General features: G+C 49.5%; 1 protein-coding gene across 1 annotated transcript in view; it reads right to left on the reverse strand.

Annotated features, from left to right (window-relative positions):
• The window catches only part of LOC148776375 (rho GTPase-activating protein 20), a 49,666-nt gene extending 37,517 nt beyond the window's left edge, over positions 1 to 12,149 (reverse strand). The window contains exon 1 of the mRNA XM_088840884.1: positions 12,078 to 12,149. Coding sequence (XP_088697010.1) covers positions 12,078 to 12,149 — 72 coding nt within the window. The remainder of the gene's footprint in view (positions 1 to 12,077) is intronic.
• Positions 12,150 to 13,100: the final 951 nt, after the last annotated feature.

Here is a 13,100-nt window from a genome sequence, read left to right on the forward strand (position 1 = left end):
CGCAGAGTCGGACACGACTGAAGTGACAACATGCACGCACACACACACACACCTTGTTTCCTCCCACTTCGTAGGCATTGAGGAATCTCTGGCAGGGAAAGGGGGACCTGCCCATTCCCAGACTGCAGACGGCTAGTGCAGGAGCAGAGGGGACCGTGTGTCTTCCTGCTGCCCAGTGACCAGGCCTTCCCGGTCTATGCTCAGCATTTAGTGATGTGGTTCTTTCTAGGCGTGTCGTGAGATCTCACTGCAGGTAGAAATCTAAATATTGGACCCACCCTCTGATAATCACATGCAAAAACTCATTCCAAGGTCAAACAGAAAGTTCACGGGCATCAACCACGCTGACCCTGCAGGGTAGAGTGATGGGGGTAGGGGATGGCTTCTAGCTTTGGGTGAACTTACGGGGACCATGAGGATTGGATGTGTATGAGCGAAGGGAGGCAGATGGCGAAATCGATGCGAATGGTCCTCAGGAAGATATGCTCGTGGGCTGGGCCATCTCTCCCTAGAGTACCACGTGGCAGGTATGTGAAGAACCTCCTGACTGAACTGGAACAAGGACAAGGGAAGTGGCTTCTAACCCGCCTGGTGCTGGGAGTGAAGAGTGGGCTCTCTTCTCTGAAGTACCTGTTCTGTGTCCCAGCTACGCCTAAAAGCTACCCCTGTAGAGTCATTCCTGTCCAAAAGGTTTTCTGCCCCCCTGATAAAACATAACATTACAAGACACTCGTACTCATTTAAACCTCCAGGCTGTGATTTATTCTCTTCCTAAGAGGGGAAGTAGGGTGAATCTGAAGATGCTGGAAACCTGCTCTGAAAACCAAGAAGGTCCGACTTCACATCTCTATCTGCTCTATCCAGCTCTGGGGGTCAGGCAAGGGCTTTTTGGAAGATTCCCCCAAATCTTGTCATTCTTTTCCTGTTGCCCTTTCCAGAAAGGCAAAGTAGTGGCAGAAGGAAACCCAGCTTCGTTAGGGAAGCTGTGAGCATGAGAAACACGCTCACGCTGGGCCTGGTGGGACCGACAGAGGCCGGTGGGAAGCTCTTGCACCATCCGGGCACTGTCTGGGCCGGGCACACTCCACACCGGCCACTCTCCATGCCGCTGCATGGCCAGCCACTGCCCTCGCTGGTGGGTCGCCTTCTGAGTCCTCAGCCAGAGAGAGGTCACGTTCTTTGTTTCCCTCGCACCGCCGCCCTGAAGCGTGGGCAGAGCTCTCTGGCTCCAGACATGGCGGTTCTGTGGCTTCCAGCAGGTTCTGCAGGAGTAGGGGTTGGTGCTGCACGCCGGCCAGGGGGCTGGCTGGGCCCCGGGAGCCTGCGTGGAGGTGGCCTCACACCAGTTTTCCGCCTCACACCAGTTTTCCACCTCAGCCTTTCTCCACCTGGCTTCATGACAGTTGATCCTGCTTGGATCCCCTGAGGCAGCAGAGGGCCCCAAATACTCTGTAACTTGGGCCCTGAGTTGGCACATAGAAGGAAGTGATTCCAGGAGAGAGGGATGTCTGAACCCAGGAGGTCTGGGCTGGAGTGCTGCCACCTGCCCTGTGAGCCGAGCCAAGCTGCTGAGCCTTCTGTATGGAGCCTCAGTCTCCTCATCTGTAAAATGGGCATGCCCCACGTTTTCTCCTGCTTTTTCTTACCCCTCCATCAGGAATAGGATATTCATTTAAGTCAGTTTTCTAAGCCTCATTTCTTGTGAAAAGAAATACTTTCTTTTCTTATGAAAGGAAATGAAAAATATGAGAGAGCAGGTAGGAGATTTGGGAGGTGGAGGTAGGGGTAAAGGGTTACTATTCCCTCAAAACATTCCTATAACTTTGCTCTTTATTTTTCAAAATTTTATTTACTGACTTATTTTTTGCTGTGCCACCACACAGCTTGTGGGACCTTGGTTCCCCAAACAGGGACTGAACCTGGGCCATGGTAGTGAAAGCCTGGAATCCTAACCACTAGGCGACCAGGGAACTGTCACTGCTCCACGATTCAGAGTGTTCTTGTCTCAGGACAGTATCAGATAAAGTCTGTTATCTAAGCCCTTCATCAGATCCTCTGAGAAGCTGATGACCTGAGTGCCTTGAACCTGGTTTAGCTATGTCCCCCTCAGATAGCATGTCCCCATCAGACAGCATGTCCCCAAGACACAGACGGTGTCCTCTTATTCCGTTTTCTTTCCCCAGAGTCTTGCAGCCCAGGGCCAGGTGTGTATAAGTGCAGGAAGATGTTGGTGTGTGAACTGATGGTGAACTGTGAGTCCCTGGTGGGCAGGGTACATCTGCTCCCCTCCCTGTCTTCCTAGAACAAGGCTGACAGCAGTGTGGAGGCCAACAATCTAACATCTAATGAGTTTACTCACCAATCGCTAAATGCATAAAGCCAACCACAAGTGAAAAAAACATAAATACATACTGATAGTGTGGAAAAGGGAGAAGGCGATGGCAACCCACTCCAGTACTCTTGCCTGGAAAATCCCGTGGACAGAGGAGCCTGTAGGCTGCGGTCCATGGGGTAGCGAAGAGTCGGACACGACTGAGTGACTTCACTTTCACACATTGGAGAAGGAAATGGCAACCCACTCCAGCCCACTCCAGGGTTCTTGCCTGGAAAATCCCAGGGACAGGGAGCCTGGTGGGCTGCCGTCTATGGGGTTGCACAGAGTTGGACACGACTGAAGCGACTTAGCAGCAGCTGCAGCAGCAGCAGTGTGGAATTGGTCTGGATCCAATAATGTACCATACCTACATAAGACATAACTGCAGTGGCTTGCTTTCATGTGTCATATTTTGAATACAGAGTTGGAGGAAATGGGGTTTTTTTCTCTGTTTATGGTGCAGATTAAGGAGCCATCCATTCGTTCTCACACACCTGCAAGACACCTGGCCCTTCTCCCGTCGTTCCAGCTGTGGCGCTCCATGCAAGATCCTGCACTGACTACTGGCAGGGCACACACGAGGCGTGTCCTGTCCTAGGCAGCTACGTGAAAAGGGAAGCTTCTGACAGGCAGCACTGGGGACCGTGTCTGACTGCGTGGAAATGCCAATGGGAGACGCTCAGCAGAGGAGGAGTTTGTAGAATTAGAGCTGTCAGAACAGGCTTCCTGCAGGAGGTGGCTTATGAGTTGGACCTAGAAATACCAGTAGGATCGGGGCAGGTCAGGCAGAAGAATTGATGCTTTCCAACTGTGGTGCTGGAGAAGACTCTTGAGAGTCCCTTGGACTGCAAGGAGACCCAACCAGTCCATCCTAGTGGAAATCAACCCTGAATATGCATTGGAAAGATGATGCTGAAGCTCCAATACTCTGGCCATGTGGTGCAGAGAGCCAACTCATTGGAAAAGACCCTGATGCTGGGAAAGACCTAAGGCCAAAGGAAAAGGGGGTTAGCAGAGGATGAGATGGTTGGATGGCATCACTGACTCAAAGGACATGAACCTGGGCAAATTCCGGCGGGAGATACTGAAGGACAGGGAATCTTGGCACGCCGCAGTCCATGGAGTCACAAAGAGTCGGATAGGACTTAGCTCCTGAACGATAAAAATGGGCACGTGGGACTTGGGAGTGGGCAGAGATGCTCAGGCCTGGGAACAGATGAACAGTCTGTCTGGAGGAGGAAACAGAGGAACTAGAGGACAGGAAAGAGATTTCACATGGGCCGTTGTATCCCACGTTCAGGAGGTGACCACACGAGCGAGGCTGGATGGATACACTTTAGCTAATCCTGGAAGAAATCATGATCTCAAAACCAGTGTATGTGTCCCCAGCTTCAGACCCAGCTTCTTCCTCTCAAGTCCCTAGGCCTACACCTCAGCACCACTGCCCTTTCTAAACAGGTAGTGGGTGGAAATGGAGGCGCAGTGGGACTTGCCAAACGCCCTTGTGGTGACCTTTAAAATCCGAGGTTTTCTTGATGTTTCTAAACACACTTCTGCCTGCCACCCCCAGACGGAATTCTCTATTGCGGGGCTCTGCTGCTGCTGCTAAGTCACTTCAGTCGTGTCCGACTCTGTGTGACCCCATAGACGGAAGCCCACCAGGCTCCCCCATCCCTGGGATTCTCCAGGCAAGAAGAGCTGGGCGCTAAATGATTACAGCTTTGGAGGCTGGGCGCCTCCTTCTGGTCAGAGTTGGTAACTGCGGCACCTAAAGGGCCATTTTCCAGACTTCTCTAGGCAGAGTCGGATGGAAGTTACGCTTGGGCTGAGTCACAGTTCATAGTTACTGAAGACTCCCTGCAGGTCAGGCACCTTCCCGGGGGATTGTGCAGACGGTCCCATTTGTTTTCCTCCTAGCAACTCTCGGAGGTTGGTAGTTATTATTCCCATCTTTACCAAAAGGACATCGAAACACCGAGAATTCAGAATGTGCCTAAGTTTACATAACCAGCAATCAACCAAGGTATGCCAGCTGACATGAGCTGACTCTTAACAACAGAATGCAGGACTTACAGTTCTTATTTTTGCAGATTTGGAGCATGGCGATACTTGTTATTTAAGGACATACTATGAAAACCCCATTGTTTTGAAGGGTACAAATTGTTCAACTCAAAAAACTTCAAATATCTACTATCTGCAAGGCCACGTCATGAAGGACAATGTTACAATAACAAGCTCACAGTGTGGTAACAAGACATGTATTCAAATAATCACAACACAGAATGTTCTAGAAGAATGCTGTGAATGCTATGGGAACACCGGGAGGAAATGTGATTTCTGGCATGGAGCTGGGGCTGGTGGGAGCAGATCTGATAGAACCTGCTGGAAGGGTGACCTTTGATCTGGGCTGGTGTTGGGGTAGATGCAGATGGTGGCAGGCGTGGGTGGGGAGAGGCATGAGCTGGTAGGGGGGACGTTCTAGCAAAGGCAGTGGGGCAGGAAATCGGAGGGCGTCCAGGAGTCAGTGGCTGAGTGAGAAAGTAGGTAAGACTGGAAGGTAAGGATGAGCAGATCGCTAAGGGGCCAAGGATTCCAATTACACTACACACACGGAAAGTTCTGGATCGGGAGAGTGATGGAAGCAAGAAGTATGTCAGTGCAACAAAACTGTGAGAAAGACCAGCTTCAGGGAGAGGCAGAAGGTACCTAAACTGCAGTAACACTCGCAAAGACCCTCAAAGGGCACATAAACAAACCACCCCCTGATGTGCTGGCCCTCACACCCTTAGCCCCCTTCAGTTCTTGCGGCTGGACTAATGGTAAAATTGATACAAGACAGTTTAACAGGAGAAAATAAAAACCCATTTTAATTCACGGGCATGGAGGTCCCACAGAAATGAGAGCAGGTTTAGTTTTTATACTTGTTAGACCGAGAAACGATGCGTTTGTGAGGAGCTGGCAAGACAAAGAAACACAGCTTTGGGTCTCCGTCTTGCACCGTCCATTTCTTAAGTAACTTTAGTTCAAAGTAACCAGTATGCCATTGAGGCACGTTGTGGGGCTGCCAGCCCTGATTCCCAGCATCAGCATGCCGGATGGTTCATGTGAATGGCCATCCTGCCTGACGTGGACTGTGGGGATAATAGCTCAGGAACATCACAATGTGCTGTTTCTAAACACTTTTATGTATATATCCTAGTTTGTCTGCCCAACTGAGAGGCAAACGTGTTTTCAAAGACATTTAACATACAAAACAACAGTAACAGTAAAGACAGAACAAAACAACTACCTGAAATTTGGAGAGGTCATTTGCTTTGCCTGAGGTCCTAGAGCTGTAAGCGGTGGGAAGGCTATGGGCAGTCACCGACATACTATGATTTAATAGGTTCTTCTAAATTTCCCATTTTAAATATTACATTCCATCATCCTATGATCCAGCAGTTCTGCCCCTAGGTATCTACCCAAGAGAAATGAAAATCTATGTCCACACAAAAACTTGTACGTGAATGTACAGGGCAGCATTATTCCAAGTCACCAAAAAAAATGGCAACAACCCAGTGTCCACCAGCCGATGAGTGGAGAAACGAAATGCGGTCTATTCCTACAATGGAATAGTATTCAGGCACCAAAGGGAACAAAGTACTCGTAGTAGCTACAGCATGCATGGAAACCATTATGCTAGGAGAAAGAAAGTGAAGTCGCTCAGTCGTGTCCAGCTCTTTGCGACCCCATGGACTGTGGCCCACCAGGCTCCTCCGTCCATGGGATTTTCCAGGCAAGAATACTGGAGTAGGTTGAAGCCAGTCACAAAAGACCGCGTATTATATGAATCCATTTATAGGAAGCGGCTGTGAAGTGAAGTCCGCTCAGTTGTTTTCAACTCTTTGTGACCCCATGGACTGTAGCCCACCAGGCTCCTCCGTCCATGAGATTCTCCAGGCAAGAATACAGGAGTGGGTTGCCATTTCCTTCTCCAGGGGATCTTCCTGAACCAGGGATCGAACCTGGGTCTGCAGGCAGACACTTTAACCTCTGAGCCACTAGGGAAGCCCCATAGGAAGTGTCTGCTGCTGCTGCTGCTGTGTCGCTTCTGTCATGTCCGACTCTGTGCGACCCCATAGACGGCAGCCCACCAGGCTCTCCCGTCCCTGGGATTCTCCAGGCAAGAACACTGGAGTGGGGGTGCCATTGCCTTCTCCAATAGGAAGTGTCCAGGACAGATAAATCTCTAGAGGCAGGAAGTAGATTAATGCTTGCCAGGAGGTGGGAGGAACGGGATGGGGGCTTTCTTGCTAATGTCTGGTGATTCTGATTCGGGTGATGGAAATGTTCTGGAGTTAGAGGCGATGGCTGAACAACCGAGTATGTGAATGATAACGCAATTAAAATACTTGTTTTAAAACGATGTCCCAAGTTGAATTCTTTATTCTCTTTGCCACATAGCCTGCATTTCTACTCATCAGATAAGCTCCTCTTTAAAAAGGCAAACACTTTACCAAAGCCTTTGGTCAGTTGTGCCTTAGAGAGATTCTTCTACCCTCCCACAAGGGTCAACACTGAGAGCACGGTTGTCTGGAAAAGGAGTCAGGGTCCAGAAAAGGAACTCTGCTGTGTGAGGCGCGGATTTGGCTCATGGGGGAGCCTCGAGGCGGGCCGGTGCCGGGAAGGCAGGGGTCGGGTCTGTGAGGCGGGACAGAGCACCCTTACTGCAGGACCCTTGGGGTCACCTCAGAGGACGCTGGCTGAGATGTTTTGAGCTGCCTCTTTTTTTCCTCTGCAGAGTCACAAAGTGATTTACAATATATGACTTATTTACCATGAAAAGAAGACCAGGATTGTAGAGCAGAGCCTGTGCTTTAATGGGTTCATCCAGCTCTCCATGGACTAGCCATGACCTTGGGCGAGTTACTTCACCTCCAAGCCTCTCTCTCTCATTTGTAAAATTGCCACAGTGACAACTATTATTGGATTATGAAATGATTCACATGTAAATGTAACATGAAATAATGACAGCTATCCTCACAGCGTTATTACGGGTATCGGATAAGTTTTTATTTTTATTTCCCGCTGCACCTGAGTCATATCTTGGGCTTCCCAGGTGGCGCTAGTGATAAAGAACCTGCCAATGCAGGAGACATGAGACGCAGATTCCGTCCCTGGCTCAGGAAGATCCCCTGGAGGAGGGCACGGCAACCCACTCCAGTATTCATGCCTGGAGAATCCATGGACAGAGGAGCCCAGCAGGCTACAGTCCACCGGGTCAAAAAGAGTCGGACACGACAAGCGACTTAGCATGCATGCATGAGGCATATCTTAGTTCCCTGACCAGGGAATGAACGCATGCCCCCTGCACTGGGAGTGCAGAGTCTTAACCACTGGACCACCAGGGAAATCCCTGGAGGAAGTTTTTTTTAACCAGAGTGTTTAGAACAGTGCCAGGCACTTACTGAGGGCTCTGCTCTGTATGTGCTTGAGATTTTATAAAGACTCTGGACAGCAGGTGTACCTTTTTGAAAAGCTTATGGAGGAAAAGAATTACATTCTGTTTTCTTTCAGGTTGCTTATTTCACATTTCGCCTTGTTTGTCTGTTAGGAAGAGCTGGGAGCATGTTTGTTACAAGTTAACAAAAGGATTGTTACACTTTGAATATTATCTTAATTCTGTGCCCCACTGGAAATAAAGTTTCCAAATGGGCAAACATTTTGTAATTTTAAATACATCTGAAGGAAATGGGTTGCATGGGTGGAGGGTACAGAGATATGATTTTGCTGAGCAAGGCTGCCATTCTCACATAGCCAGTTTCTATGAAGTTACAGTTTGGGCATGAGAACCAGGCTAAGCCTTAGATTTGAGCAGATAATTCAGAATCCATGAATACCGGCCAGCTCCCTACAGAGGAGGTGGAAGTGTGCGTGGTTTAGCTGGCTCAGCAGGACTTCAGGCCCAGATGCATCACTACCTTTGTAGGATTGTAACTGTGTAAGGGCATATCTTGGGCCTTCCAGGTGGTTCAGTGGTAAAGAATCTGCCTGCCAATGCAGAAGACTGGGATTTGATCCCTGGGTCGGGAAGATCCCCTGGAGAAGGAAATGGCAATCCACTCCGGTATTCTTGCCTGGGAATTCCCATGGACAGACGAGCCTGGTGGGCTGCAGTCCCTGGGCTCGCAAAGAGCCAGTCACGGCTGAGAGGCTGAGCAACAAAGGGCATGCCCCACACCCACGAGGGCCCTGCCGGCTGAAGTCCAGCCTGCCAGGAGTCCCAGGGCTCTCTGCGTTTGGAGGATTGGCAAGGAGAAAGGAGCAGAGACATCCCTGAGGTCACTCAGCAACACCGCCCTGATGGCATGTGGCTTTGCTCTGAAATCAGTTAGGATCACAAGTTAGAAAGCCTTTGATGAAATAGGGCTTCTTTTCTAAGACACAGCCCGAGGGCTCTTCCCTTCCTGGATTTGCAGAGTGATCCATCTGAAGCCCCATAGCCTGACTCTGAGTTCCCACCAGCTACGCGTGGATGTCAGACAAACCGCCCAGCAACAGTGCTCATTGCAATCTCAGGCCCTCACGCATACAGAAGCGATGTTTCAGGGGCTGTGATGTGTGCTAACAGGAAGTCAGGTCTCCGCAGGACCACCACCATGCCTCTGTAGGTGATCGTCACTGACAATATGGAATCTGGGGTCACGGGGTGGACAGCGAGCCACCAAATGTCGGAGGAGGTGAGGGAGGTGCTGGATCTGGGTGTCCCCAAGGGACTGCACACTCAGGCTCGCAGGAGCCAGTTCCCAGAGTCAAGTCAATGGGGCGGCTGCGAGAAGCAGAGACAGATGCCTGATGTCAGGCCCTCTTTGGTGGAATGTTGGCTGATGAAGCTGGAAATAGATCAAGGACCAGGCACAACCCTAGACCCAGCGTTGGGATGGTGGCCTTTGTTTGTGGTGAAGCCTAAAGGGTGTGTCACAGCCTGATCCAAAGTGGTTGGCTACAACCAGCGAGTGCACCAGGTGGCGTTGGGAGGGCAGCTCACGCTCCCTGGGAGGGCCCCAGCCCGCGGTGATGACAGAGCGCCAGACCTTTTTCCTGGTGGCTTCCACTGGCTTTCCCTGTGGCCATTGTGGCCTTTGTTTTTAATAAAGGCTACACACAATGGAAAGAAACTAGGCAATAAAGAGAAAAGCCAGAGTTTATCATTACAGAGAAACAGCAGAAGGGGCAAGGCTCCCCCCTCCAACCCGCGCTGACCTCACCCAGGCAGCGGAGAATGGAGGGTCAGGGATGAGGGCAGGGCTGGGCACACGAGCCGCTGCTGCAGGTTGGGGACCTGAATGAGCTCTTTCAAATCAAACAGGCTTCCGTGTGTCCCCAGCATCCCCCATCTTTTCTTCCAGAATCTGATACTGTTGCAATTTTGAGGTCATTATCCTCAGCAACGAAAAAACGGTTCAGAGACAAACAAGGATAAGCAAAAATTTAGCCCGCTTTTGCTTCCACTCAAATGCTGGGACCACAGCGTCCAGAAGGTAAAAGAAGCCTGTCTGAACTAACGCTCCTGAAATTATAGGCCCTAGACTACTTTTGCTTTATGATTTAAAAAGTTGAACTCTAACCAGTCTTTCTTTTCTTGCAAATAAGTAGCTTTGTTCTTAACTAATAATCAGTTTATCAACCTTTTCCCGCCAAAGGGTTCATGCACGTATGGTGGCCCCTTTCCCGCATCCACTCCTCCTCATCGGGCAGTGAGCCCTGTCGACTTCTGCCTCCAGAATGTCCCACAAAGCGCCCCGTCCTCTGGGCTCTCACCCAGGCTCTTGTCTTTCTTGCCCTTCTTTTTGCAGGAACATCAAGACCAGGCGGTGTTCCTGCCACTGCTCTCCACCCACTCCAACTCACGCTTTCTATTGTTGCCAGATTGTCACTTAAAAAAAAAAAATGTTTTTTGATGTGGACCATGTTTAAAGTCTGTATTGAATTTTTTTATAATATCTTTTCTGTTTCCTGTTTTGGTTTCTTGGCCAAGAGAGGCAGGTAGGATCCTAGATCCCGGACCAGGGATTGAACTCGCACCCCTTGAATTGGAAGGTGATGTCCTGACCACTGGACTGCAGGGAACTCCCTCAGGTTGTCACTTAAACCACAGATCTGAACACATCGCTCTCCTGCAGGAGAGCTGTGAGTCCTCACCTGGAGCACAGGCCCTGCATCCCAACAGCACATCCTGGACACACCTTCCATGCAGGTCTGTGGCCAGATGCTCCACTGCCTGCAAGTCCCGTCTCTGCCTGGCAAACTCCTATGCTTCCTGCAAGACCTGGCCCAGGGCATCTCTTCTGGAAGCTCCCCTGTTTCCCCAGGGGGAAGCCTCCACTCTGTATCCCCCTTAAACCTGTGACCTCATTGCACTGTCTAGAGCCTGTGCTGGACTTCTCCACCAGCCACGGGCTCCTCCATTTGGTCGGCCCAAGGTCCTCCATGTGCACGCATTTGATCGATGCTTGTCACCTGCACAAGTGTCTACATGGAGAGGGCAGTTGCTAAGTGCAGTTACAAAGAAGAAACAACCCCTAAAGCTTCGTTTCCAAGAACGTCGGCCAGCTGAGATGGAAGATTCCCAGTGGGTCCACTTCAGACGGGTGTCACGCTCTTGCTGTTCTGAGAGGTGACACAAATCCTTAGCTGTGTCTCTTGAGGGGTGGTTGAGTTTCTCCCTAACGACTTCTGTCCTGAATCTGGGCCAAGGTCAAATGCTCCTGCGGCCCCTTTAAATTTGGCTGAGGTGGTCTAAATTTAAACCTCTTATCCCTTCTCCTTCCCTTTGCTCCAAGATATATCATTTCATGCGAACACTACAGAGTCATCTTGAAGAAAGAAATCCACTCCTTAGATAAACAGAAGTTTCATTTCACTTAACAAGTGTTAAATTGATCTAGCATCAATAAGCAACTGTTGATTTCAATTTAACATCATTTGTAAATGAATTAACAAATCACAATCATTTAATATCATGCCTACTGCCTGGGCTGGTGCTCTGTACCGAGAATTATGACTGTTCTCGACTGTAAGCTAAATTCAGAGATTTATCTTCCTGAAAATGTGAAGACTTGGCTTTTTCTCTTCTATGCTAAATGTTTCTTTTAAAGTGAATCTAAAAAATCACTTTGAGAGTACTTTATCACAATATCTAGTGCGACCTACCCCCAGTACTTAAAGGAAGAGCTAAAAACAATAAACAGGAAAGGGCAGAAGACGCCAACAACAGGAGGAGAGGTGTAGATTTGGGGGTTAGGATATGCAGTGCCAACCCTGAGCCTCAACAAATGGCCCCCTCCTCCCCCTAGATTTTTAGTTTGAGATTTCTAAATATCTCTTTAAAAAATAAAATAAGAAATATATGCTCACTCTAGAAAAACAGATAATATGGGTAATACATATACGTTGAAAATGCACAATTGACAAAAATTCTTACATGTAAACTAACCATGGTTAACATTCCAGTAGAGATTATTTCAGACCTTCATATGAATATATTCTTCTAGATAGCTACATAAACCAATTTTGGGTCAACCAATATATACTGCTCTGAATAATGACCTTTATGTTGAAGTCTATTTTTAGTCCCCTTTGGCGGGGGGAAGACTTGCTATATTCGACTCCCCTTAGTATCTGAGCTCCCAGTGGACCTTCAGGCTTAAGCCTCCCTACTCACCATGCTTTTTGCAGCGGGGACCCCATCACGGCTTTTCCCTGGGGGTACTCTCGGAGCCTGGGGACCAGGCATGCTGGGGTAGTTCCAGGAGAGCCAGAAGCTGAGCTCAGAGTCTCACGACCACACTGGCCCTGAGCAGCCCGGACCCATGCTGGTCATCCCTGGCGCCGGTGCGGTCAGAAGCGCAGTTCCCAGCCGAGGGCTCCGGCGCTTCACGCATGCGCCCGCCCTGTGTCTCAGGGACTCGCTCTATCTGCCAACTGGCTAGAAAGTTGCGAGTTCTCGCTCCTTCCTCTCTCTCTCTCTTCAACCCTCCACTTGGTCTGACCTGCCGAATTCTAAAGAACTTCATGCCCCAAGGGTCTGTTTTCAGCAAATGTGACTTGTAGGGTTATCCTCGCACAAAACGGGTCGCCCAGCACCTCTCATTGCAGAAGCGTCCATCAACTGTTGGCCACGCTTACCCAAAAGAACAGTGCGGGCCAGTGAATGGAAAGCAGTGCACGGGTCCCCTGAGTGTCCAGTAGGAAGTGGCTCCGGAGCGATTGCTTTTTATAGCGCGCACAGGTGGCCGGTACAAGCCCCTAGCGTGAAGGCGGAGGGCTGGGCTCCCCGCCTTTGCAGAGAGAAACCTTTTCAGAGAGAACAGAAGCTCGAACTTGCTTTCTTCTGGGAACTTGAGAGCGTTAATTAAAAAATTGTTTTCTTGGTGAAGATCCCCTTTTTGGCTGAATCCATTAATATTGGTGATCTACAGAACACACGGATTTCTTAAGACTTTTCTATCAGTAACTGTGACAGTCATTCAGAAGATCCTTCAGAATTTAAGGTTTAGTGGCAACCTGAATGATAACCTGGTCCCAACTCCCGATTTTCTAAATAAAGAAACTAAGATTCAAAATCAATAATTTCTTCAAGTTCTCCGAGCAGCCTGATTTGGCTTCGGCTGCTACCATTTACCCGGATGTTATATCATCCTCTCTGCTCTTGCGCGCATCAGTGGGATTTGGTTCAAAAGTAGCA

The sequence above is a fragment of the Moschus berezovskii genome, chromosome 10 (assembly GCF_049115385.1).
Source record: "Moschus berezovskii isolate FMDL1 chromosome 10, NW_MosBer_1.0, whole genome shotgun sequence".
Taxonomy (NCBI): domain Eukaryota; kingdom Metazoa; phylum Chordata; class Mammalia; order Artiodactyla; family Moschidae; genus Moschus; species Moschus berezovskii.